The 25918-nt window shown below is 39.3% G+C and overlaps 1 protein-coding gene across 6 annotated transcripts in view; it reads right to left on the bottom strand.

Annotated features, from left to right (window-relative positions):
- Positions 1-25918, bottom strand: part of znf827 (zinc finger protein 827) — a 71207-nt gene that overhangs the window by 5646 nt on the left and 39643 nt on the right. For 5 of the 6 annotated variants that reach the window (XR_007958172.1, XR_007958170.1, XM_052038349.1 and 2 more), the window contains 7 exons: positions 14737-14794; positions 10948-11042; positions 6635-6772; positions 6295-6466; positions 5983-6149; positions 4181-4426; positions 684-861 (listed from right to left, as the gene is read on the bottom strand). Coding sequence is in view for 4 of the 6 variants with exons in the window: in XM_052038349.1 (XP_051894309.1) it covers positions 684-861; positions 4181-4426; positions 5983-6149; positions 6295-6466; positions 6635-6772; positions 10948-11042; positions 14737-14794 (1054 nt within the window). In the remaining 2 variants the exon portion in view is untranslated. The remainder of the gene's footprint in view (positions 1-683; positions 862-4180; positions 4427-5982; positions 6150-6294; positions 6467-6634; positions 6773-10947; positions 11043-14736; positions 14795-25918) is intronic. The other variant, XM_052038352.1, reaches the window with a different exon arrangement.

Genomic DNA, 25918 nt, shown 5'->3' with positions numbered 1-25918 from the left:
GTGGTTGTACTATAATTGCCTCTGGGGATGGAGAAAGTAAATCAACAAGGGTCTAATTTCTCTTCATTGTCAAGTGAACCCTACTGTAATTTGCACATGTAAGGCAGCTAGGCGAGGACAAGACTCAGCTATATTTCCCCACTTCAATCTTAACACTCTACTATCTCACTGAAATGCCAATTCTTTGTATGCAAAACTCAATTTTTTCTCAGTTTCAACCTGTTTTAAGTAACCACTAACTGCGAGGACATCAGATTTGTATTATAGACTACTTAACAGTAACATCAACAGTTGGTATTAAAAATTAAAAGGAAATGCTGGAAACCCTCATCAAGTCAGACAAAGTCTGTGTAGAATAGAAAATTAGGTTAATGTTTCAGGTCTCTGACATTTTGTCAGAGGATGGTGCTGACATAAATCATTATTCCAACATTTTTCCTTTCATGGAGAATGATGTCTGACATGCTGGGGATTTGCAACATTTTCTGCGTAGTTCAGTTTCCTTGTATTTTTGTGGTACTGAACAAAACTGGCTAATTTTCTCAATTGATATTGGAACGATTTTCTTAAAGCCAGTATAAATTTAGCTGCTTCAAAACCAAAACTAAGCAAGGAATTAGTGCTGAAAAGTTCCTTAAAAGTTAGATCCCAAGAATGGTAGTCTAGATTCCAGCTTTCCTTACTTGAGTCCTCCGGTGGATACATTATGGCATTTTTTGTGCTCCAATAGCTGCTCAGATGTTTTCAAAAATTTGTGACAGATGTCACATTCATACATCCTGGTGATGAGGTGGATCTGCAGATGTCGTTCATACATCATCTTTGTTTTACACACAAAGTTACAGAAGATGCACTCAAAACCTGAGGATTAACACAAGCACCACAATTATAAACTACAAATGAACACAAGACAGGATGGATTTAAAAAATCTTTAAACAGTCAGTACATACAATAACATTGTTCTAAGTGATTGACAAATTACAAAACAGTAATTAGGTTCATTATGAATTAGGATCACCCTTGGCGACATGTAGCATGAGGAAAATGTGAGTGCTACTCCCAACAAAGATAAGCCACTGGTGCGAGTGTTGATCCCGGACATGCAAGTTTTGTGCAGCAGGGAGCAGCCCCAAAATAATCTTACTTGATTCATCACATTTGACACCACAGGCCAAGATAGTGACACTGTGCAAGTCCCCACAAAAACAGCAGCTTCAATACAAACAAAAAACTGTGCTGCATTTTAAACTGTTAAAGTCACTGGCCCCTCTAACTCCTCTTCTGGGATCCTTCTTCAAATACATTTTATGTTGTCTGCTTCAAGTACAGTTTCAGGAGGCAACAGTTGAAGTAGACCTACATGCTCTCCTGCAATGCAAGCAATTAACTCTTCCTTAAGAATGAGGTGCTCACAATTCTCTCCTGGCACTTTTCAAAATGCAGGCACCATATTGCTGGATGACAGTATGAAATCTAACAAGTCCTAATTAAATAGTGCCTATAAAAGCCCCAGGGTCTCCAGTAGAGTGTTATCAAACAAAAAAATTAAAGGCCAGACCACGTACAGGCTGATAACCAATAGCTCAGTCAAAGAGGGAAGCTTTAAGGTATATCTAAACAGCAGAAAGAGGGAGAAAAACAGAGCAAGGAGAAATTTAGCGTAAGAGTTCTAAAGCTTCAGGGTTTGGCAGCTAAAGATATAGTGAAGTTTTTAAAAAGTTGGGAATGATTAAGAGGAACTGATTAGGGGAGCACAGATAGTCAAAGGTAATAGGGCTGGAGGAAGTTATAGGGAGACAATAGATAGATTTGAAAACAAGGGAGAAAATTTTAAAAGTTAAAGCACTGCTTAGCTAGTGGCCAATGCAGTTCAGCGAGCACAGGAGTAATGGCAAGTTAAGATAACATCTACCAGCAAAAAGATTACTTAGATGGAAAAACAGAATAATGATTGAATATAAACTACACAAGAGTGAGGCTGCTTAAAGAGGCAATGGGGCTGAAAACCCAGTCACTGTATCTATGGATAACTACAGATCTGGGATCTCTGGCATTGACCCTCCAAAACTAACCAGAGCAATAAACAAATCTTTAAATAAGTTTGTCTGAAAGGGTTCAAGAAATTATGAGGATCCCTCAAATAAACCCCCATGCCACAAAAATTACAGAATGTTATCCTGGGTTGAGGGTAAATGTTATGTTGTCCCCCATAAAGCCTCTCCACTATCTAAAACATAATTAGAGTGCTTGCAAATTCCTAGTAAGTGTTGCAAAGTGTTGTTTCAGGCTGGAATCCCATATGGGCCCCATAACTCCCACTGGATGAATATGTATGCAAAGTTATACTCAGTGCACATGCTCTACTGAGGCCAGAGATACCGAATTTCAGCCTTGTAGACATGGTTCTTATGGTTTTCCTTAATAAGTTCTTAGAAATGTTTTGGCTGTAATGGAAGAATATTCTTTGTGATCTAATCGCCTCAGGTACACAAGTAAAGGAAATAGAAACACATGGTGAGTTTACAAAGGCAATCAAGGAGATTTCTGGCTTTATATTCTGCTTCTACATACAATTAAGATAAATATATAGTTACAGGTTGCTATACCTATGAATTCATTGCATATGGATCCCTTTGCTCTACTGCAACACATGCAAGTAACTGCATGATCTCCCTGTGATTGCATAGATTTCTCCCTGGTGTTGCAGTTTCTTCCCACATATCAAAGACATGTTGGTAGGTTAAATGGATACTGAAAATTGCCTTTAGTGTAGGGAGGTGGCAGGAAAATTGGAGCTGATGGGCATATGAGAGAGAATAGGTTATAGGGAAGTAAGTGGGGGAATGGGACTGATCGGATGCTCTGAAAGCTGGCATGGATGCAATGGGCTGAATCGCCACCTCCACTGTTAAGGAAATATGAGAAAATAAATATGAAAAATAACATTATATTCTAAAGTAAACATCTATCCCAAATTGCGTTTCTTTGTTTTTCCCCATATGCATTAAACCACGTGAAATTCTGTGTCATTAGAGTAACCAACATTGACCAAGGCCACACTGAAGGAAAGGCAATTTAAACAAAAATGATTAAAGAAAATCTTTCATTTACTTAGTACTTTATCATCTCTCTGACAATTATAAGAAAGTACTCTGCACACTTATTTCAAGTGTAGCCCTGCTATGGAGGCATTTGCTCACAGCCAAATGCTATTCAGTGAGATTGGTTGACTCCTCATTTCCCAAGGCACTAGATGTGTTAAACTGTTGGTATATTTCCTTGGAGGGAGATAAAGGCAAATAATATGGACAAGTTCCAATACATTAATTGACAGCAAATCCAACAATGCATGCCCAGAGATGAATTAGTTTGCATCATCAGTGCACTCCTCATCGTGAAACTTCACTTCTTCAAATTAAAAAATGTTCATCACTTCTGCAAGGAATTTCTGGACAGATATATCAATCCTTTATGTACAATTTGTGATTTCATGTTTCTTTTTCAAGTCTGTGCTGTTATAGGTCTTTTGACTTCTATTATTTAAGTCATTTTAAATATAGTCAAGCAGTTTTGATCTGAACGTGTGAACCATCTACATTTCCAATGACGTTTACACCATGATGAGTTATTATTAAATCTGGGTAATTTATTCCATGCACAGTGTACATGTAGATTAAGATCTTAGATCTTGAGATTCAGTCTGTTTATTGAAAATGAACTATTATCCATTATCTTAAAAGCAGCAAAATTCTAAACCTTAATACCTTAGAGGACTGGAAAAATTATTTAGGATTGGTGGGTTTGAGACACACATAACCACTTGTATATTTTGATACCTTTAGTAACTGGAAATCAAATTTCCAGGTTGCTCACTTCATCACTTTTACCAGCAATTTGTGAAATTTCTTTCAGATTATTTTTATTTATAAGCTGAATAAGAGCCAGCTTCTAATTAAATTCTAGCTAATCATAATCTACTTGGACTTTTCATGCATGGGGTGCACTTGCATCTGAATATTTGGTTTTATGACATTAAAGAAAAGGTCTCAGGTTATTAGCACTGACTTCCAGTTTAAAGTGCCACGCTGCTTTGACACAAGGGGAGTAAAGACATAAACAAGTACAATAAGCAAAAAGACTTCTGCTGGATCATTAAGACAATAAACAGATCCTCCTTACCTTTCTCAGTTTTTTCCTCAGAACCTGATGTAGATGACCCACTGAGTGCCACTGGAGGGTTGAAGGAAGTACTTTGCTCTTCAGTGGTGAAGTCCGAGTGGGGGATTTCAGATTCAGTGACAGAATCACAAAGTGCTGAAGATGAAGACAAGGAAGATGACGAAGACGATGATGAAGAAGAGAATATAGCAGCTGCCTTGGATTCACTGGCGGGACTATGACAAGAGGGTGTTTGGACTTTCTCATCTGTAGAAGTGTTAAAAACCAAAGTGAAGACATGGGGAAGTTCTGCCATTAGTTGACTGCACATACTTTTTTGACAAGTGTAACCACAAGCCAAAGCGATAGCTTAATTTGACACTAATTCCAGGGCTGTTCTCCCACAATTTGGGCTGGAAACAAGGTGTCCGAGAGAACATGTTGCAGAGAAATATCTGAAAACATCTACCTATGAAGGTTTCCTGGGATCTTGGATAAAAACTTCAGAAAATGATGGTAATTTTAAAAATTAGTTACAATTACCAGAAGAGCATTTGGTTAAAAGTAAGGCCGTTGAGCAATGAAAATAAGAAGTGACTCTAATTATGTTGGTAAAAAATAAGAATACCAACACGAGTATCCCAAGGAAATGCTTTTTCACAATAACTTCTAATAAAATAATTCAAAACTTTCACAGTTCAAATGCTCCGCAGTCCTTTCCCTATGTCACCAACAGCCTATATTGCTCTGATCTCCGCATTCCTCCTACTCTGGACCCTCCTGATTTCTTTTACATCAACATCAGTGACCAACCACATGGCCTGTTGATTACACTTGTATTTAATTTGGATTATATGTTCCAAGGGGAGAGGAGTGAAGAACCAGATAGGTGGGTCTAGAAAGGATTAGAGAAAGGAGGGCAATTGCTGCAGCTTGCTCTTTCTCTTCATAGAATTGTACAACAATTGGTCTACCCGATGCATGCTGTCCGTCGTCACACCTGATTTCCTTGCCCCCCCCCCCAATTTTGTCTCTCTCCTCTCTCCCCAATCTTTTCCCAATGTCCTTCTGCAACCTACCTACTTACCCAGCTCTTTCTCTCTCTCTCTTCCCCTATCAAATTCTGTCCTCTCATAGCTACTCCTGCTGCTCCTCAGATCACATGTCAGCAAAGGTCAGAGGGATCTTAGCTGAATTCTTGGAGTTTGGCAGGTCAGATTGGTGTATAATGCACTTGTTATTGAAGATGTTGGAAGGCTGAGGATAGTAGTAGTGAAAAGTGCCCAAGGGAGGCAGTTCGCCAGACCAAAAGTGCCCTGCTAAAGCTCACGTCAAATACTTTTATCTCCAAATACTCTGCTACACCTTCAATTAACCTGTTCAAAAATCTACACAGTAATTTGCTACGGTACTAATCATACTTGTGAAATGATCTTAATTGACAGCCCTAGTTAAAACTGAAAATTAAGCTTGATTTATGAAATTATTATTTTGGATTTAAATTCACTTACCAAAATATTAAGTTTTGGCTTTTCAGAGTAATGCTGCTCAATTTGTAAGTGTAACCCCAAGCTTCTGGTCACCAGTTGGTTTAACTCTCTGTCCCAGTTATCCATTACATTCCTTGTATCCATTACATTTCAAACAAAGCTCAACAGAAGCTAATGAAATAGCTTTTGATTGGGCATTTCAGGGCATATTGAACCAAATCCATATTTTATATGGTTATTGCAATTTAATAGAGAAAACCACCTGAGCAAAATTAAAAACATACTGAACCAAATAAGCCATTACCCAGAACTAAAGTTAACTGCCTTGGTTACCTGCATGTGCTGCATATAAATGTGCTTTCATTTCTGTTTCATCCATGCAGGAAAAGTTGCAGGTATTGCAGCACAATGAAAACATCCACTGCTCCTTATCTACATGTAATGACATGTGGCTGACAAACTGCAGATTCACCTCGGTCTCAAATCCACAAACATGGCAGCTAGATAGAAAATTAGGCAACATGAAAACTATTGCTTTTTCATCTTGTTTATTAAGTGTTCAATATTTTAAAGAAAATAACATTGGCTGAGCATGACCGTGAACTGAGGTGAATTAGCATCCTGCACAGCAGAAACAGAATTTACCTGTAGTAATAGGGACTGTTCTTACGATCACAACTGTTTGAGGTTACAGCAGTAGCTATTTCCTCAGAATCTCCACTCACTAACTTCACTGAATGGATTGTCAAATGCTGGTTTAAGTTTGCTCGGCACTTGGCAGCATACGGACACAAATGACACTTGTACTTTCTTTCTTCTATGAAAATAACATTTTGCAATGGTTAGCTTTTATACACCCTTGCAAGACAAACAATCTTCAACAAGAAAAGCTCTTCCAAATTTAGTGACAGCTATATACTTTTTTTTATCTTGCATCTAGTTTATACACACCACCAACTGACAATGCTGTTGCATGATCACTTACCTGTGTGCAAGGAAAGATGCCGTGACAATGTTTGCTGCCGACCAAAAACTTTCCCACAAACCTTACAGGGAAAAAGTTGTTCACAAAATTTCCATGGCGGGTTAACAGTCCCTGTCTCAATGGGTAATTTTCCTGATTCTGTAAATGGATAATAGTTCTTTCATAAGTTCTGCTAAAACTTGTATTATTCCAAAAGTTGGAAAGCATAATGACAGAACCAGTATTGGCTCTATAAAAAGTGGGGCCTCTCCACTTCAATACATTGAAGATATTCAAAATCCTTCACATATTTTAAACTATTATTTCCTCTTACAATAACAACATGTTCTTCCTATTCATCAGGATTACACTTATGCCTCCTCAATTTAACAAAATTAGTAAAATAACCATTGAAATATCTACAATGTCCTGTGAAGGAGAGTAAAATCAACATTCCTAGTGGATTTTCAACAATTTTCACTTGCATAGCACCCTTAACATGGTAAAACGTTTCATGGCGTTTAACAGAATGTCATTAAATACATGGAGAGAAAAAAACCTGGTCAAAGAATAGAAGTATTATGAGTGAGAGAAGTAGAGTGGTTTAAGGAAGAGAATTCCCAAGCTTGTGGCCTTGGCAGCTGAAGGTATTGCAGCTAGCAGGAGAATAATTAAATTGGGATTTACAACACACCAGAATTGGAGAACAACAGAGATCCTGGCGGGTTGTAATGCTCTGGTGCACAGGTAACATAACTCGCATATGGGCCAAATGGCAGAAAATGAGCAAAACATACATATTAGCAAGGAAAAATATTTCTAACTTTCTGATGTGATAATCAGTGACGCATGATTTTCAGTCCTTGCAAATTTTAAGTGTTTTACTAAGCGATATGTGTTCTCCTCTCCTCTCCTGAAGGTACATAAACCTGCTGAGATACAGGTTTGAGTGCCAACTGTTATCTGGTCAGAGTCTTATATAGTTTAAGCTTAGTAGAATCATATGGCACAAAAACGGGCCCTTTTGGCCATCCTTATTCTTGCCAACTGTGATGCCAATCTACGCCAATCCCATTCGCTTGCATTAGGCCCATATTCCTCAAAGCCTTTCCTATCCAAGTACCTGTCCAAATGCATTTAAAACATTGTAATTGTATCTGTGACTACCACCTCCTCTGGCAACTTGTTCAAGATAACCACTACCCTCTGTGAGAGAAACATATCCCTCCTTTAAATCTCTCCCCTCTCACCTTAATTCTGTGCCCTCTAGTTCTCAACTTCCCTGCCCTGGGAAAGACTCTATCTATCCTATCTGTACCCTTCATAATTTCATAAACCTTTATGAGGTCACCTCTCAACCTCCTACATTACCAGATCCTTCCTGTAGTGTGGTGACCAAAACTGTACACAATACTTCGTGTGGTCTAACCAATGTTTTGTACAGCAGCAACATGACGTTCCCACTCTTATACTCAATGCCTTCTTCATTATCCAATTCACCTGTGTTGCCACTTTCAGGGAGCTATGGACTTACACTACAAGGTCTTTCTGTACATCAACTTTCTTATGTCCCTGCCATTTATTCCATATGTTCTACCAGAATTTAACTTCCTGAAGGGCATTACCTCACACTATTCCAGATTAAATTCCATCTGCCACCGCTCCACCCAACTTTCCAGCTGATATACATCCTGTGTTCTTAGACAACAGTCTTTGCTATCTATGTCTCCACCAATTTTCATGTTGTCTGCAAACTTAGTAATCAGACTACCTAGATTCTCATCCAAGATTTCTAGATATATTACAAACAACAAAAGGTCCCAGCACTTATCCCTGCGGTACACCACTTGTTACAGATTTCCAGTCAGAAAAACATCCATCCACCACTACCCTCTGCCTCCTACCACTGAGCCAATTTTGGATCCAGTTTGTCAACAGAGTTTTGTGCTATAACCTTCCGGACCACCCTGCCATGTGACCTTGTCAAAAGCCTTGTAAACCATGCCCATTGCCCTGCCTTCACCAGTCTTCTTAGTTACTTCCTCAAAAAAACTCAGGTGTGAGACACGATCTCCCCTGCACTAATCCTGCCTTTCCAAGTGAACATAAATTCTGCCCCTCAGGACTTTCTCTCACAACTTGCCTACTACTGATGGCAGGGTTCATTGGCCTAAAGTTTCCAGGCTTATCCCTACTGCCCTATTTGAACATGGGGACAACATTGGCTATCCTCCAACCTTCTGGTACTTCACCCAAGGGTAACAAGGATGCAAAAATCTCTGTCCGAGCCCCAACAATTTCCTTCTTTACTTCCCTTAGCATCCTGGGATAGATACCATCAGGCCCTGGGGATTTATTCACCCTAATATCTGCTAATATTTTTAAACACATCTTTCTTCCTGATACAGACATGCTTTAGAATATCAGCATACCCCTCCATTAACTGTCAGGCCTCCACATCCTTCTCAATAAGAAATATTCATTTAGCACCTCACTCATATTTCCTGGCTTCACACATAGATTACCCCTTTGGACCCCGAGGTCTTTCTTTAGCTACCCTCATGCTTCTAATATACTTATAAAATTTTTTAGGATTCTCCTTAATCCTACCTGCCAAGATCATTTCATGACCCTTTTTTGCTTTCTTGATTTCTTTAAGTTCTCTCCTATATCCCCTAAAAACGATACCAATTTCCTATCCCTGACATATGCCTCCTTTTCCTTAATCAAACCTCCAATATTCTTTGTTAACCAAGGTTCCCTAAACTTTCAATCTTTGTTTCTTACCATACAGGGACATACTGACTCTGAACTCTTAGTATCTTACTTTTAAATAGCTCCCACTTATCAGATATCATTTTCCCCTCTAGCAGCTGCTCCCAATCTATTTCCACCAGGTTCTTTCTTACACCATTGAAATCTGCCCTCCCCCAGTTTAGGGCCCCACCCAACCCTGTCTTTACCCATGACTACCTTGAAGCTTACCAAACAATGGTCAGTAATCCCAAAGGCCTCCTCCACAGATACTTCCATCATTTGTCATTCTCATTCCTTAAGATAAGATCAGTAAAACCCCTCTCTAGTTTGGCTCTCTACATACTGCCTCAAAAAAAACCTTCTTGGACACATTTTACAAATTCCACCCTATCCAAGCCCCTTGCGCTAAGGCAATCCAGTCAATATTAGGAGAGTTAAAATCTCCCACTACTATTACAACCCCATTGCTTTTACACCTCTGATCTGCCTACATATCTGTTCTTCTAATTCCTGCTGACTATTGGGAGGCCTATAGTACAACCTCAAAGTAAACACCCCTTTCTTATTCCCAAGTTCTATCCATATAGCCTCATTGGCTGTTCCCTCCAGATATCCACCCAGAGTACCGCCGTAATGCTAATCCTGGTCAGCAGCACAATGCTCTCCCCGATCAGCTTCTCTGCATTGATTCAATTTTTTCTTAATGTTCTCAAAATTGCAGCCATATTTTTATAACTCATATATTGGCATTTTTATGATGGGACTGTACTGATTAAATTTTTCTAAATTATCCATGCAAAACACCCACAGATAAAATATCCTGAAGGAACAGAGTGATTCTTGTGAATACATCAAAATAAATTCCATCTGCAGAAAAGTAACCAGGATAGTTGGATATCTCGACCATAAGATATTGCCCAATTAACAGAAAGGGAGGAATAACAGAAAACTTATTCAAGTTGGCATCATGAGATGGTCATTTCAGTCATGTTCCTCGTTTAAAGTCCCAATATATTACTATTTGTCCTATTTGAATCTATTAGCTTTTTAAAGATAAAAGCTCAACAGCCAACTGAAGTTCTTCTTTCCAGTACCCTAAAGCTGCCAACAGAAATATCCTTGCGGAAGGATTTTAACACCTCCAACTGTGCCTCTGCTGCCACCATTTTTATAGCTTAGAGCTTGATACCATTGTTTTTGCATACTGTGGGCAGACTCCAGTGTTAAAGACTGAAAGCCATCCATCTTTCTTGAGTAAATTAACTGATCCTGTACAGCAGCATGGATCCATATTTGTAGAGTCATTACATCAGAGAATTACACGAGAGGATCAGAGATACAGTTGTAGCTGTTTCTGTTACCTACTTGCTTCAAGCTTGGATTTGATGTATTTACACATATCTTTTCATGCTCAAATTTACACATTTAAAAAATATTCAAGTATCCACTGCATACTTGAAAACTGCATTTTAATGAACCAGTTCCTCATGGATTAATATGAAGCACACCACCACAAATTGTAAAACACCAAATCTTTAATGCAACAGGCAGGATATGAAACTGTACATAATACATACCTTGCGATGATGTTCTTGCATGGAGATTAGATAAAGGATCTCTCAAGTTTGAAGCAAATGGTGATTGTCTAAATACTTCTTCACATAAAGAAGAACTGGACCAAAAGAATACCAAACCCCAATAGTTAGTTTTTAATGAAGTTTCTAACATAGACAATTTTATTTAACTAGACACTGAAAACATTACTTGTGAAATAGCAGTTAAATTATTAGGAACTAGGTAGCACAGCAACATAGAAGATTATCCTTTTACATCAAGGGTTTAAGTGGGAATCTAACCCTGGTTAAAATTAACAGTGCATTTCACAGTACAGCGATCTGCTGATTGTTCAAGAGATTTAATACATTAATCCAACTCTCTGCACCAGACCAGAGTGGCAACTTTTCATGCAAACATTCTGTCAGCTGGTTATTTGACTATCTGGTGCATAAAAACTAATTTTATTCTTTCCTGTCAGGCATCCTAACTTCAAACACATGCACAAAGATGACAGATGGAATTACTGGATAGCAATCGGAAAAGAAAACCCCACAGTACTTGTCATTCCCTAAACATTGGCTAGGAAGCAGATTTCAGCAAAGGCTGGGGTCCTTGCATATATTATATTGAGTTGTTACGTAGAACATTACAGCACAGTACAGGCCCTTCGGCCTACAATGTTGTGCCGACATTTTATCCGGCTACAAGATCTACCTAACCCTTCCCTCCCATGTAGCCCCCCATTTCTCTATCATTCATGTGTCTATCTAAGAGTCTCTTAAATGTCCCTAATGTATCTGCACCCACAACCTCTGCCGGCAGTGCGTTCCAAGCACAAACCACTCTCTGTGTTAAAAGACTTAGCCCTGATGTCCCCTTTATATCTTCCTCCAATCACCTTAAAATTATTCCCCCTCGTGTTAGCCATTGTCGCCCTGGGAAAAAGTCTCTGACTGTCCACTCTATCTATTCCTCTTATCATCTTGTACTCCTCTATCAAGTCACCTCTCATCCTCCTTCTCTTCAAAGAGAAAAGCCCTAGCTCACTCAACCTATCCTCGTAAGACATGCTCTCCAATCCAGGCAACATCCTGGTAAATCTCCTCTGCACCCTCTCTAAAGCTTCCACATCCTTCCTATAATGAGGCAACCAGAACTGAACACAATACTCCAAGCGTGGTCTAACAAGAGTTCTATAGAGCTGCAATATCACCTCCCGACTAATGAAGGCCAACACACCATATGCCTTCTTAACAACCCTATCAACCTGCACGGAAACCTTGAGGGATCAATGGATGTGGACCCCAAAATCCCTCTGTTCCTCCACACTGCTAAGAGTCCTGCTATTAACCTTGTATTCTGCCTTCAAATTCGATCTCCTAAAGTGTATCACTTCACACTTATCCGGGTTGAACTCCATCTGCCACTTCTCAGCCCAGGTCTGCATTCTATCAATATCCTGTTGTAACCTACAGCAACCTTCTATACTATCCACAACACTACCAACCTTTGTATCATCAGCAAACTTACTAACCCACCCTTCCACATCCTCATCCAAGTCATTTATAAAAATCACAAAGAGCAGGGGTCCCAGAACAGATCTCAGAACACCACTGGTCACTGACCTCCAGGCAGAATACACTCCATCTACCACCACCTTCTGTCTTCTATGGGCGAGGCAATTCGGAAGCCACACAGCTAAGTTTCCCTGGATCCCATGCCTCCTGACTTTCTGAATAAGCCTTCCATGAGGAACCTTATCAAACACCTTACTGAAATCCATGTACACCACATCCACTGCTCTACCTTCATCAATAAGCTTTGTCACATCCTCAAAGAATTCAATCAGGCTCGTGAGGCACGACCTGCCCCTCACAAAGCCATGCTGACTGTCCCTAATCAGCCTATGCTTCTCTAAATGCCCATAAATTCTGTCTCTAAGAATCTTCTCCAGTAAGTTGCCCACCACTGAAGTAAGACTCACTGGTCTGTAATTCCCAGGGTTATCCCTACTCCCTTTATTAAACAAAGGAACAACATTTGCCACCCTCCAATCAACTGGCACTACTCCCGTGGCCAGTGAGGACGCAAAGATCGTCGCCAAAGGCACAGCAATCTCTTCCCTCGCTTCCCATAATAACCTTGGATATATCCCGTCCAAGAAAACAATCCATTTATGGCTTTAAAGCTGATTGGGAAAATTGTTTATTAAGTAAAAGTGAAAGCCACATGTAAGCAAATGTTAAATCATTATAATAAACATGGATGGGTTATGCAGAGAAATGTTCCGTTGCATTGCTTTGCTCAACTGCCAATCAAATATAGGCAGATTGTATACCATAAATAACTTACCAAAATTGATTTGTGTTTATATTTAGGTACTTTCTGCAGAACATTACATAAATGCAGTAAGTTCTTGTTGGAAGTGCCAAGGTCATAATGGCTCATTTGTTTCCTTTGCTGAGTCTAAATGAGCTACACAGCATGAGAGCTGGGCAGTTAGTGTCTTTCCAGGTCTCAACCTGTATCAGTCTGAAACTTAGTATCTTTCTTATTTCTCAAAACATAGGAGGAAGCCATTTGGCCCATTGAGTCTATGGCAGCTCTTAGCACAATCCCATTTTTCCCATTTATTTCCTGGTAACCTGTTCTCTCACACAAGTTCATCAACTCCATTCTACTTCTTCTACTACCAATGCTGGAGCAATTTACAGTAGCCAAAAAACCTACAACCAGCACATCTTTGGGATGTAGGAGAATACCAGAGAATACAGGAAAATTCCATGTACAGGGACTCCCTGGGTTACAGATGACCTGACTTAAGGAAATCCTATTTTACACAAACTCTTCCAAACATTTTTAAAGCATTTTTCAAGGTAGTAATAATAATGTTTTATGGTATCCTTTAATATACAGTGTATATTCCATTAGTTTAATTATGGGTAGCGTTAGGGTGAATATTCAACGAAATGAAGTAACTATAAGCAAGTGTACGTAGAGTGATATGATATCAGTTACTGTACAAAATGGATGTTTCTGACTTGAGGAGAAATTGGCTTATGGACACAGGTTTATGGTCAACCTTTTGGCCAAGAGAAGCTATTCAGCAGAATTTCAGAAGGATCCTTCTGTAGTCTTTTGGTTCTTTGCGCTTGGAATAACATTACAAATCAAACAGATTTCAATAAAATTATTGTCCTATCCATTCAAAGTCAGAAACTGTACTTCTGCCATCCTGTACCTTCCTCCACACAGGAGGATGGACCACTAAGCTACTGTTAATTTCATTAAATGACACAAATTTAGAACTTATTGGAACCAGTTCCATACCATTGATCCATAATCACTAGAAACTGGGCCAAGGTTTCAGAAGAAACTTTCTCAATTTCTAGCATTTCAGATTTTCAGCTCAGCTCCAGTACTTTTCCCTCTCTCTTCTGTTCTCATTGATCACCTATTTACACTTCTTCCACACAGATCAGCTGTGATTAACAAATCCTAACCATCTCCTCTTAGCCACCACTACCACTACTTGTGTCATTCACTCTCTTGGTCTCTACCCTATCATAGACATTTCCATTGTTCTCACCATCCTACCCCTTCTCTGCAACTTAAAACATACTTAATTTTCAACCATTCCTAGTTCTGATAAAAGCCATCAACCTGAAATGTTAGGTCTATTTCTCTCTACAGCTGCTGCCCGAGTATTTCCAGCAATTTTATTTCAGTAGAAAGACTTTATTTGTTGATTAGCCATTTTTCACTCCAGATAGAAGTGCACTGAAATTGAAAGAAAAATTGATACTTACCTGCTGCTACTCAACTCTGAAGCTTCCTTTCCTTGTTCTTGTGCTTTACTTACTTTTTCTACAAAGGGATAAAGCAGAGCCGAAACATTAAAAACGACATTTGATTTTAAATAAAAAAGTATGAGGAAATTATTTCTTTGTTAGCAGATTGTGACTTCAAAACACAACTCCATATTTTTATGTATCCTCTAGCACTTTTGTGTATTGCTCCAGATTCCAGCATTTCTTGTGTCTCCATATTTTAAGAACAGAGTTATTTAGGATCAGAAACAAGAACAGTGATTTAACCCATTTACAGTTCTGCCATTTAATTTTATTACACTTCACTATATCTCAATAAAAGACATTACCCATCAAAAAAAAATCTCGGTCTTGAAAATTTCAATTAAACCAGACGTTCACTATTCCTAGAATGAAAAGTCCTTGTTGATTAAAATTCTAAATGACCTAGCTCTTGTTCTGGATTTAAGTCCTGACAAAGTTCTAGTGAATCTGCACCTTATCACTTCTAGGGTTATCATATCTTTCCTGAGCTGCAGTGAACAAAGCTGAAGAATGTACTCCTGATGGGGTCTGATAAAAGGCTCTGACTGAAACATTACTTCTTCATTTTTATATTCTTACCCCCCTTGTCAAAAAAGTCACTATTCCACTAGTCTTTTACATTTGTGCAATGGCTTTTTGTTACTTGTGCACATGTATTCCCAAATCCCTTTGCTCTTTCCTACCTTCCAGTCTCCTCTAAGAAAATGTTCTGATTTCTTTCTCTTAATGCCAAGAGGATGGCCTCATGGTTCCCCACAATGAACTCCAGTTTTGTTTACTTTATCTAACCATGTCTCTTTTCACCTTATGCATTTAATTCTCAATAAGTGCTGTAGATAGACACATTGGGCCAGATCTTGCTGGTTTACTGCTTGGAATCACTACCCATGGACCCTGCATACCCCTGGGTTGGATGAAGAGTGTTGATCTCACAGATCTCCACACCCTGGAATCAGTGGACAAATTCTTAGCAGCAACTTGGTGTCAGTTGACAGAGGGCTGAAGCTCTGCACCCGAAATGCTCCTAGCATAAGATGGCACTTTGCCTTCTGTCAAACCTGCTAGGTATTTTAACATTGCCTTTTTTTTAAAGCCTCTGACATTGAATTAAACAGCCGAAGGCTGGCAGTTCTGATCTGCATCACCATTTCCAGACTGCAAATATCTGCATCTCTCTGCTTACTCAATCTCTACATGCTGAATATACTCATCTAACATATAACATGCAACTGGGTACGAAGATGCTTTAACGGTGATCCATTTTTCAAAGTCTGTGAGAGCAACTTGGGCAAATTCTCACCATTGGTCACAGAGATAACTCTGGCTACTTATGTTTTCACAAGAAAGCAATAGTGTGACTTCTGGCATTTTTCTGTAGCGGTGTGACCACGTATGGTGTCTGGCACTCTTTGGATGAAGACCCGTGCCTGTGCTACTCTTGCTTGATTGGCATAATGCTATTTATGCTTGGATGGGTTGATTGGTCTTTTAGTGAAATGATGAGGAGCAGAGATGCCAAAAAGCCAAAACTCGGCATTTTTCTCCAGGTTCAGCATGGGTGGTGGTTTTCCACATGCTTGGATCATGTGGAATAGCTGACAGTCCTTTATTACATTGGTAGTAGATCTTCCCAAACAAACATTATTTTGTGCATCTCAGAGGTTAATAAATATGAATATTGGCATCTCCTTTTTCTCAAAATCAGCTTGGACATGTTGCGTAGGATTCAGCACCTAGTCAGTGCATATCATGCCTGATTGGAAACTAGCTTGCTTGAGGATGAGTTACTCTTCTAAAATGGTGAGAGCCAATTCAGAAAAACTTGCACAAAGTTTGCAGTGGTGGCAAGGAAACAAAAAAAGATGAGAACTCTTTGGAATGGAGGACTCTTCATTTGAAGTACAATACACACTCATGTCCAGATCTTGGCTATATTTAAATTTAAATTTTTTTGAATTTTTAAATTTTATTTACAGCGTGGTAACAGGCCCTTCCGGCCCAACGAGTCTGTGCCGCCCATTTTAAACCCAAATTAACCTACCCGTACGTCTTTACAATGTGGGAGGAAACCAGAGCACCCGGAGGAAACCCACGCAGATGTGGGAGAACGTACAAACTCCTTACAGACAGCGACGGGAATCGAACCCTGATCGCTGGCTTTGTAATAGCGTTGCACTAACCGCTACGTTACTGTGTCACCCTAAGATCAGACCTTGCACAAGTGTTGAACAGTTTCAGCAGCCAGTCATTTGTTTCTGGCCAGAATTTCCATTCAGTTCAGCATGCATGCCATCAAGGTTGACAGCTTAACCAGTATTCATGTCATGGATGGCTTGTGCCATTTCAGCTATTGTGAACCAACTATTGAAATTGTTCTTGTTATGTTATTTTTGTGTTTGCTTTCCTGCTGTTTACTGTTTTGAAGCAATGGGTGTTCTATCTGGTTAGCTGTTATGCTGTAGTATTGCTCTGCTTTCTGTGGACTGTTACTCAGTTAATTATTGACCAAGTTCTCTTGTTATTATGTGTCATGTCTGCTTCTTCAAAGTTTCTGTCATGACTTGTCTTGTTCTTCTACCAGTCCAGCAATTATCGCTTCTCCTTTTGCAATGTGTCTTCAACAAAAGGATCAGTTTCGAACCTGATCTGCAAGCTACATAATGGGATTTGGCCTTCACAAATAACACCTACATTCTCAGGTTCTTGTGGAATGTGTTTTCTGGCAGCATGTTTTATTATGTTTAGAAACTGCTCAGTTTTCTGGGGAAAATCTGACGTTTATCATTACTCTGTTGGGATAGGTTGTGAAATTCTGCCAGTTTGCTAATTTGAATTTGGGTTAATGACAGAATGGTATCATTTTTAGTATAAAACTGGCTGGATATACACTCCATGGGATAGTTTTGACAAACTGGGATTGGTTATCTTGCAGCTGAATGCGATGATGTTATTGTTGACAAACACAAGGTCAAGATTGCAGCCTCATTCCAGGCATCCACTGCAAAAAGTGCATGGCATCATGAATCAGATACAACTGATTTGTCCCTGTCCAGGTTTCTACTGGTAATGTTGTATCCATAATTGTTACAGTAGCTGTTACAAGTCATCAGTGCCATTGAATCATGTTTAGATGGGTCATTGCTTCCAAAATTTAAATTTTCTGTTGGGTGGTTTGATAGAGAATTGTCCAATTTTTAAAATTACACATCTTGATTTTATTCTAGTGAGTCACTAATCATGCCTTGATAGGCAGATCTGATTTTACAAAAAGAGCACCGTCACACTGTTCACAAAGCTTTTCAATTGCCATCTTCTTCTAGAGATAATCGTGGTCAGTTGTTACTTAGTCCATTGTGTGCCATCCCAGAAACCCACATGGTGAACCTTTGCTGCACTTCCTCCAGAGCAAATACATCCTTCTTCAGTTTACAATGCTCCAGGTGACCTCACAAAGGAAATGTAGAACTGCAGTAAGACATTCCTATATTTGTACTCAAATCCTCTGTCTTCCCAATTGCCTGCAGCATTTGCAAGTTAGTTTTCAGTAACAATGCCACCCATGTCCTTTTGAAAACCAACATTTCCCAGTCTCTCACCATTTAAAAAAATGTTTAGCATTTCTGATTTTTCTCCTAAAGTGGAAAAACTCATTTCTCCACACTGTCCCTCATCTACCATCTTGCTATCCATTCACTCAGCTTATCTATATCCTCTTAAAGTCTCTTTGCAGCCTCATCGCTAGTCACATTCCTACTTAGTATTATTGGTAGTAAACTTGGAAATGTTATCATCAATATAGATCGCAAATAGTTAGGGCATGGGCATCTATCCCTGCAGTCATGGCCTGGCAATCTGAGAAGAACCTGTTTATTCCTTCTTTCTGGTTTCTACCCTTTAATCAAAAATCAACCCATGCTGCTATAGGACTCCCACTTCTACGTACCCTTATCTTGTTCAACAACTGCGTGTGTGGGACCTTCTTCTGAAATTCCAAGTTCACCACATCCATTGCGAAACTCCTTTTCTACCCTACTAGATACATCCTTAAAGAACTGCAACAGATTAGTCAAACACGATTTCCCTTTTATAAATCCATGTTGGTTCAACTCAATCATACTTTTATTTTCTAAGTGTCTTGATAGCACATCATAGAACATAGAACAATTACAGCACAACTCCGGCCCTTCGGCCCACAAAGCTACACCAAACATGTCCCTACCCTAGAAATTACTAGGCTTACCCACAGCCCTCTATTTTACTCAGCTCCATATACCGAGCTAACAGTCTCTTGAAAGACCCTATCGTATCAGCCTCCACCACCATTTCCGGCAGCCCATTCCACGCACTCACCACTCTCTGAGAAAAAAACTTACCCCTGACATCTCCTCTATATCTACTCCCCAGCACCTTAAACCTATGTTCTCTTGTGGCCATCAATTCAGCCCTGGGGAAAAGCCTCTGACTATCTACCCTATCAATATCTCTCATCATCTTATGCACCTCTATCAGGTCCCCCCCATCCTCAGTCTCTCCAAGGAGAAAAGGCCGAGTTCCCTCAACCTGCTTTCATGAGGCATGCTCCGCATCCCAGGCAGCATCCTTGTAGATCTCCTCTGCACCCTCTCTATGGCTTCCACATCTTTCCTGTAGTGAGGAAACCAGAACTGAGCACAGTACTCTAAGTGGGGTCTGACCAGGGACCTATATAGCTGCATTCATTACAGATTCCAGCACTTTCCTAACCACTGACATCAGGCTAGAAAAGGTCAGTTGTTCCCCATTTTCTCTCTCCTTTCTCAAACAGTGGAATCATATTTGTCTTCCTACAATCTGCAGGACCCATTCTAGATTCTGTAAAATTTTGGAAGATGATGCTCGGAATATTCACCATCTCTATAGCCACCTCTTTGAAGAGTCTGGGGTGAACAATCAGGTTCTTGGAATTCTATCAGTTTCCAGACTCATTACTAGTATATCTCCACCAATACCAATTTCCCTTATTTCCTCATTTCCACTGAACCCTTGGGTCCCCACTATTTCTGTGAAGTTTTTTTGTGTCTTCTTCCATGAAGAAAGACAAAATATTTGTTCAGTTCCTCTGCCAGTTGCTCATTCCCCATTATAATTTCCCCTGTCCTTGTAAGGGCACTCAGCAGTCTTTTCCTTTCTTCATAGCTGTAAACACTTTTACAGTCTGTCATACTTCTTGCTAGTTTACCTTTATATTCTATTTTCCCTGTCTTTATCAATTTCTTGACCATTTCAAATCCTCAGGCTTACTCTTTCTCCAGCAAATTTTAAAATCTTTTCTTGAGATTTAATACTATCTTTAATTTCTCCTATAATCCATGGGACCACTTTCCTTGTCATGTTGGTGTGACATAAAGGAACACATGTTTGTTGCAAATCAATCAAATGCTAGCCATTGCCTGTCCACTGTCATATTGTTTAATGAAGCTTCCCAATCTATCACAGTTATGTGAATTTACAACCAAAGAGCAGCAGTAGGTTATTCAGTCCCTCAATTAAGTTTGACCATTTAATAAGATCATGGGTGATTTAATTGTAACCTCATCTCTGCATTTCAACGACATGCAGTAGCCTTTCTCTCCCTTGCTTATCAACAATTTATCTACTTCTGCCTTAAACATATTCAAAGCCTTTGCTATGTTGTCTTTTGAGGAATAGAGTGCCAAAGATTTATAACAATTTGCCTCATCTGTCTTAAGGGGGTGCCCCATTATTTTAAGACAGTGATGCATAGTTCTAGATTCTCCCACAAGAGAAAACATCCTCTCCACATCCATCTTGTCAACACCCCTCAGGATCTTATACGTTTCAGTCATCCCCTCTCACTCTTCTAAACTCCAGCAGAAACAAGCCTAGCCTCTCCAAACTCCCTTCATAAGACAACCTGTTCATTCCTGGCATGAGTCCAGTAAACCTTCACTGCACTGCTTCCAATGCATTAATATCCTTCCTGAAACAAGGAGCCTTATGCTGTTTATTGTACTCCAGATGTGGTCTCACCCAAAGCCCTACGTAACTGAAGCATTATCTCCCTACTTTTTTATTCAATGCACCTTACAACAAACAATAATATTGTTAGTTTTCCTAATTACTTGCTATACAAGCGTATTGGCCTTTTGTTAATATGTACTTAGACTTCCAGATCCCTTTACATCTCAGAGCTCTGCAAGTTCTCACCATTAAGATAGTATCCTTTTTCATTTTTCCTGCCAATAAGGACATTTACACGTTTTCTACCACTATACTCCATTTGCCCACTTTAACAATTACCCTTATAATCACACAGGTACATCAGGCATTCTCATTTGGTACTGGATTAGGTGATAAATAGTGACACCAGGTTCGGCAGTCAGAAAGCCTCCCAGGAATGTGACATGAACATGCCTGCTGGGGTTATAGCAGAAGCCTCCACATAGTAGCCACAAGACTTTCTGACTGCCAATCCTGCAATTTACCATTAACTGAGTAAGTAAAATCATTTAGTCTTGTTGATTTAGTCGAGCTGATTGTCACATTAAAGGGTGCTGGATCCTGAACACAGGACCAGAGTTCTACAATTTTAGATAACTCCAGAATTCTGCACACACTCCTTTGAAAATAAATCTAAACGGGGTACTTGCGAAAAATGATACAGGAGTACAGATTCACAAGTCATTAAAAGGTTACAATGGAACCAAACGAAGGCATTAAAAGCACATAAAGTCCAAGGTTTGTTCTTGAGAAATAGAATTCAATTGCTGAAGTGATGTTAAACTTGTATACAATATGGATAGGCCACATCAAATAGTTCCAGGCTCTCTCAAAAAAATTGATAGAGGTATTGGAAAAAAAGATGCAGAAGAGATTTTGAAGAGTGATACCAGAACTGGATGGGTACAATAATCAGGAAAGATCGATGAGAATAATCAGAAAGATCTAGAAAAAAGAACGTTTCCATTTGTGAGAATAGGGCCATGAATGCAAGACTGTCACACATAAATCCAACAACAAATTCTTTGTTCATAGAAGTATTCTATGGAACAATGTCTGGATAGTACAGGAATGTGAAGCAAACCGCTGGAGTGATATACAGCTCTATGGAGCAGAAACACCAACAAATAGCCAAATAGCCTATCCCTGTGGTGTAAAATTCTATGTATTATATTACAGTTTGACAGTAGTAATGAAAAATTTAATAGGTTTCAGCTGTGGGAAAATTCTCAACCAGGTAGCGTCAGAAATAATTGCAACGACACATAGCACTTCACGTTCCTATCACGCTTTATTCCTTCTGAACCCTCATTAAAGTTGGCTTGTTACAAGACTTACAATGTTGCTTTAACTTTAAAGGAGCTCAACAAACACAAGTAGGACTTCAAAAAGATGAAGCTGTGTCAGATTTCCCCCCAACGTTAAAAGTAGTCCAACAAAGCTACAGGTTATCAGTCCAATAACCTATATTACAGCAACGTTGCCATGATTTTGGCACCAACGCTCTTGTCACTGTTCTTTGTAGAGCATTAGTCATGCAGCACTGCAATGATCATCTTCAGCATTACATCATCCTAGAATTTACATGTGTTAATCTATTTTATCATCTACTGCTCCATGAAAATAAAATTTCATGGGCTGGAGCTTCACTTGAAATGTAGCATAAACTCTCGTTAACATATGAAAACTACATTTCTATCATACATCCACTGAAATTAAGAGGTTTAACAAGCAGGATTAGCTCCGAGGATGTTATTTTGTTTAGTAAACACATGTACAATTTCTATTGATTAATAAAAGTGAACTGAGTTAAATAACGTTATTCATTTTAAAGACTTGGATATACCTCTTCCTTGCTATTTTTAATCTAATTAACTGTACAATAGAGCATCAACACCCCTCAACCTATCCCTATTCTGTTGACATACGATACAAGGAAAAAAATATTTGCAGTTTATTCATACTCCATACAAGGGCAATAGTTACTACTTAAATTTTCATCACTCCCAAAATGAATATCTCACTATGAACAGGTCTGTTAATTGTTACTAGAATTTCAATTTCAAATTGTGTTCCATAATACTGGTTCCCTCTAAAGTCAAACTTGTGCCCAATTGCATTGTTCAGTATTTTCTTTCACACTTTACATTTGACACCTCAGCCTACGCAGTAATATTTTACACAGCGCTACCTCATGTGAAAATCCCTGGCAATATAAGATGGTAGAGTTCCCAGAACTGAGCTGGTTTTGCTTAACAACCAGTTGAAGTTATTCTGAAGTATAAACACACCATTAGATGTAACTGTTCTCTGGCCACAGGACATTGCCACATATCATATATCTTCAGACAAATTGTCAGGGCCAAGTAATTAAATGGGTCAAAACAATATAAGGCATTTCCCTAGTATCTAATGGATAAAGAACACAGCAATAAGCCACAAGGAATATTATAGTTCATTACACAGCTCACATTAACTCGCTTTTAAGTGCGTCTGTTACAGCTGGTGTTAACAAAACTTATCTTTCTATGCATGCAAAATGTAGTGCTCATCCTGAGAATACTAAGTAACCAATGCACAGGTCTCCTGGCCTAATTGTTATCCTTTGTTCTAATCAATGGTAGCCAACACTTTTTTGCGGGGGGGGGGGGGGGGGGGGGTGTTCATTGGTGGAATGGAAAGAAGAAATTCTAGGAGCATAAATAACAGGAGTAGGAAAATAAGCCTCTTCCAACTGCTCTGCTATTTATTAGATCATGGCTGATTTTTTACCTGAGTGCCACTTTCTTATAAATAATCCTATACCCCTCAGTTCTCTTGACCTCATTCTTTAATGTATTCGGCAGCTGTCTCTCCAATGGTCTCTTGGGTAGAGGGCTGTAAAGATCCATTACCCTCTGGCTAAAGAAATTTCTTCTTATCTCAGCCCTGAATAGGTGACCACCCAACACTCACCAACCCCCCCCCCCCCCCCCCCACCCCCCAACAACCACCACCCTCCCCTCCTAGCTCCAGACACCCCAGCTAGGGGGAATTTTCATTTCATTGATTTTAAAATATTTTTGGCTTTACAAATTAAACTTTCATTATTAAAACATTACAACTTTTCCACTTAACCAACACAGTACTTGGCGTTAATTTGTTTTGTTTTTGGCTACTTGATTCTCTGACCACAATAAGCTACCATAATCTTTAATAGATTCCAACTGAAGCCATTGAAAAACCTAAATTTTCAGGATTTGTGTTTAATTTGAAATTCTGCACACACCATCCATTAGCCCCTACCACACCACGGGTGGGAATATCAAGCTTATAAATAAAGTTAAGAATGAGGGACCACTATAGTAACAGGTCCCTATTACTGAAGTAACTAAAACATCTTATCCCATCAGAGCACTATAACTTGCAGGTCCAACTCGTAGGTTATGGTATTTGCTTCTGATGGACCTTCTTTCCATTGAAACAGACAGGGAATTTCCCCAAGCCCCCACTCCCCCGAAGATATTATACAGAAATGGCATACACATTAGTGGCCAAATGGGAGAATCTGCCCCATCTTTCATAACTTTCTCTCCCTACCATAATAATTTCCCAACAATAGCATCAGCACCATGCCCCAAGTTATCACAACAGTCAATCTATGCAAGATTGGAAATATGGGAAGAGGGGCTAAAGGGAATATTTTATCCAGTTGTATTTTCCATTCTCCAACTCTTCCTGCACTCAAATTCTCTGCTGCTGAAGCTCCATCAATTAAAAAAATACTCATCTTCATACCTTGGCAAATGGGCTACAATTCTCATAACCTCCACACAATTTTAGAAATAGCTGTGAAAAGTTGCATGCTGACTAGCCCAACGATGTTTCATTCTTTGCCAATGAAAACATGCTGGACTGCTGCTTGACAGCACATGGTGTTTACTATAATGATCTATTACTACTAATCTGGTAATTATCTGAAGATAAGAAACTTACTGCAGATATCATATAGTGATTTAGTGAAAGGTACAGAACTCATGACCTTATTAGTTTCTACCAGTCCTGACTATGTGGCAATTACGAGCTGGCAGAGTTAGTTAATTAAGTTACCAAATTTCGGAAAAGAACAATTGCTGTTTTAAAAAAAAGATGCTTTTTTTTAGAAAGGTAATTAGTTTGAATTGTTGAAAGTTTCCACACCTAAACTTTATGAAGCTTAGCCAACCAGTGAGACCTCCTATCTACCAAGTCCTCACTGTCTTGTCTGAGGCTTGAGGGCCAGCAAGATAGAAAGATCTTTTGGGATAAATGTAACCTATGGGTTATATGCTGTGCATCAGTACTCTAATATGGCTTGCCATCAAAGGATGTAGGAAAAGGATGATTCAAACTCCTTCAATTATTTAGCTGGTCCAGATAGTGAGGAGTTGGACCTCATCATCAGGAAATTCCAGATTTAACTGCTGCAGCTTGTTCAAGTCATTTCAGCCAGAATAGTGATAGGTCCTTGTTTCAGTAAAAGGAACATCAGCCCCTAATTCAGAAATCCTTGCTGAAAGTGTGCATGTTGATATTTGTTGGGAACACAAATAGCCTTTTTCTGAAGTCTTCCAATGCTGTGTGCGCTTGGGCCTCAAGTGCCATCAACTAGGAGTCATAACACTAATCTTCCACACAGTTCAGTGTTTCCTGAAGGCACCCACCTCCATCCTCGAAGCAGTGTCACACTAAGCAAAATTCCAACCTACATTTCCTTAGCTTTGACAACTTATGTTGAAAGAAGAAAGCAATATTCCCACAAGAAAACAAAAATCTTACATTCATTGGTGTTTTCACCATTTTAGAATTGTTTGAAGTACTGTGCAGTCATTTAACTGCAGACAATATTGCAATGCAGTAAATGCAGCAGCCTATTTAAAGCAAATACTACATACGGGGGAAAAAACCCACAAATTGCTGGAGGAACGCTGTGGGTCAAGCAACATCTGTGGAGATAAAGGGATGGTTGACATTTCACGTCAAGATCCTGCTTCAGGACTGAGAGTGTAGAGGGAAGATAGCTAGCATGTAGAAGTGAGAGGGTGGGGTGAGAACAGGGCTAGTAAGTGGAAATAGGTGAGGAGAAGTGGGGGTTAAATGATGGGCAGATGGAGACAGG

Source organism: Pristis pectinata, chromosome 2 (genome assembly GCF_009764475.1).
Source record: "Pristis pectinata isolate sPriPec2 chromosome 2, sPriPec2.1.pri, whole genome shotgun sequence".
Taxonomy (NCBI): Eukaryota; Metazoa; Chordata; class Chondrichthyes; order Rhinopristiformes; family Pristidae; genus Pristis; species Pristis pectinata.
The sequence above is the reverse complement of the archived record's forward strand: the minus strand, read 5'-3'. Positions and strand labels throughout refer to the sequence as shown.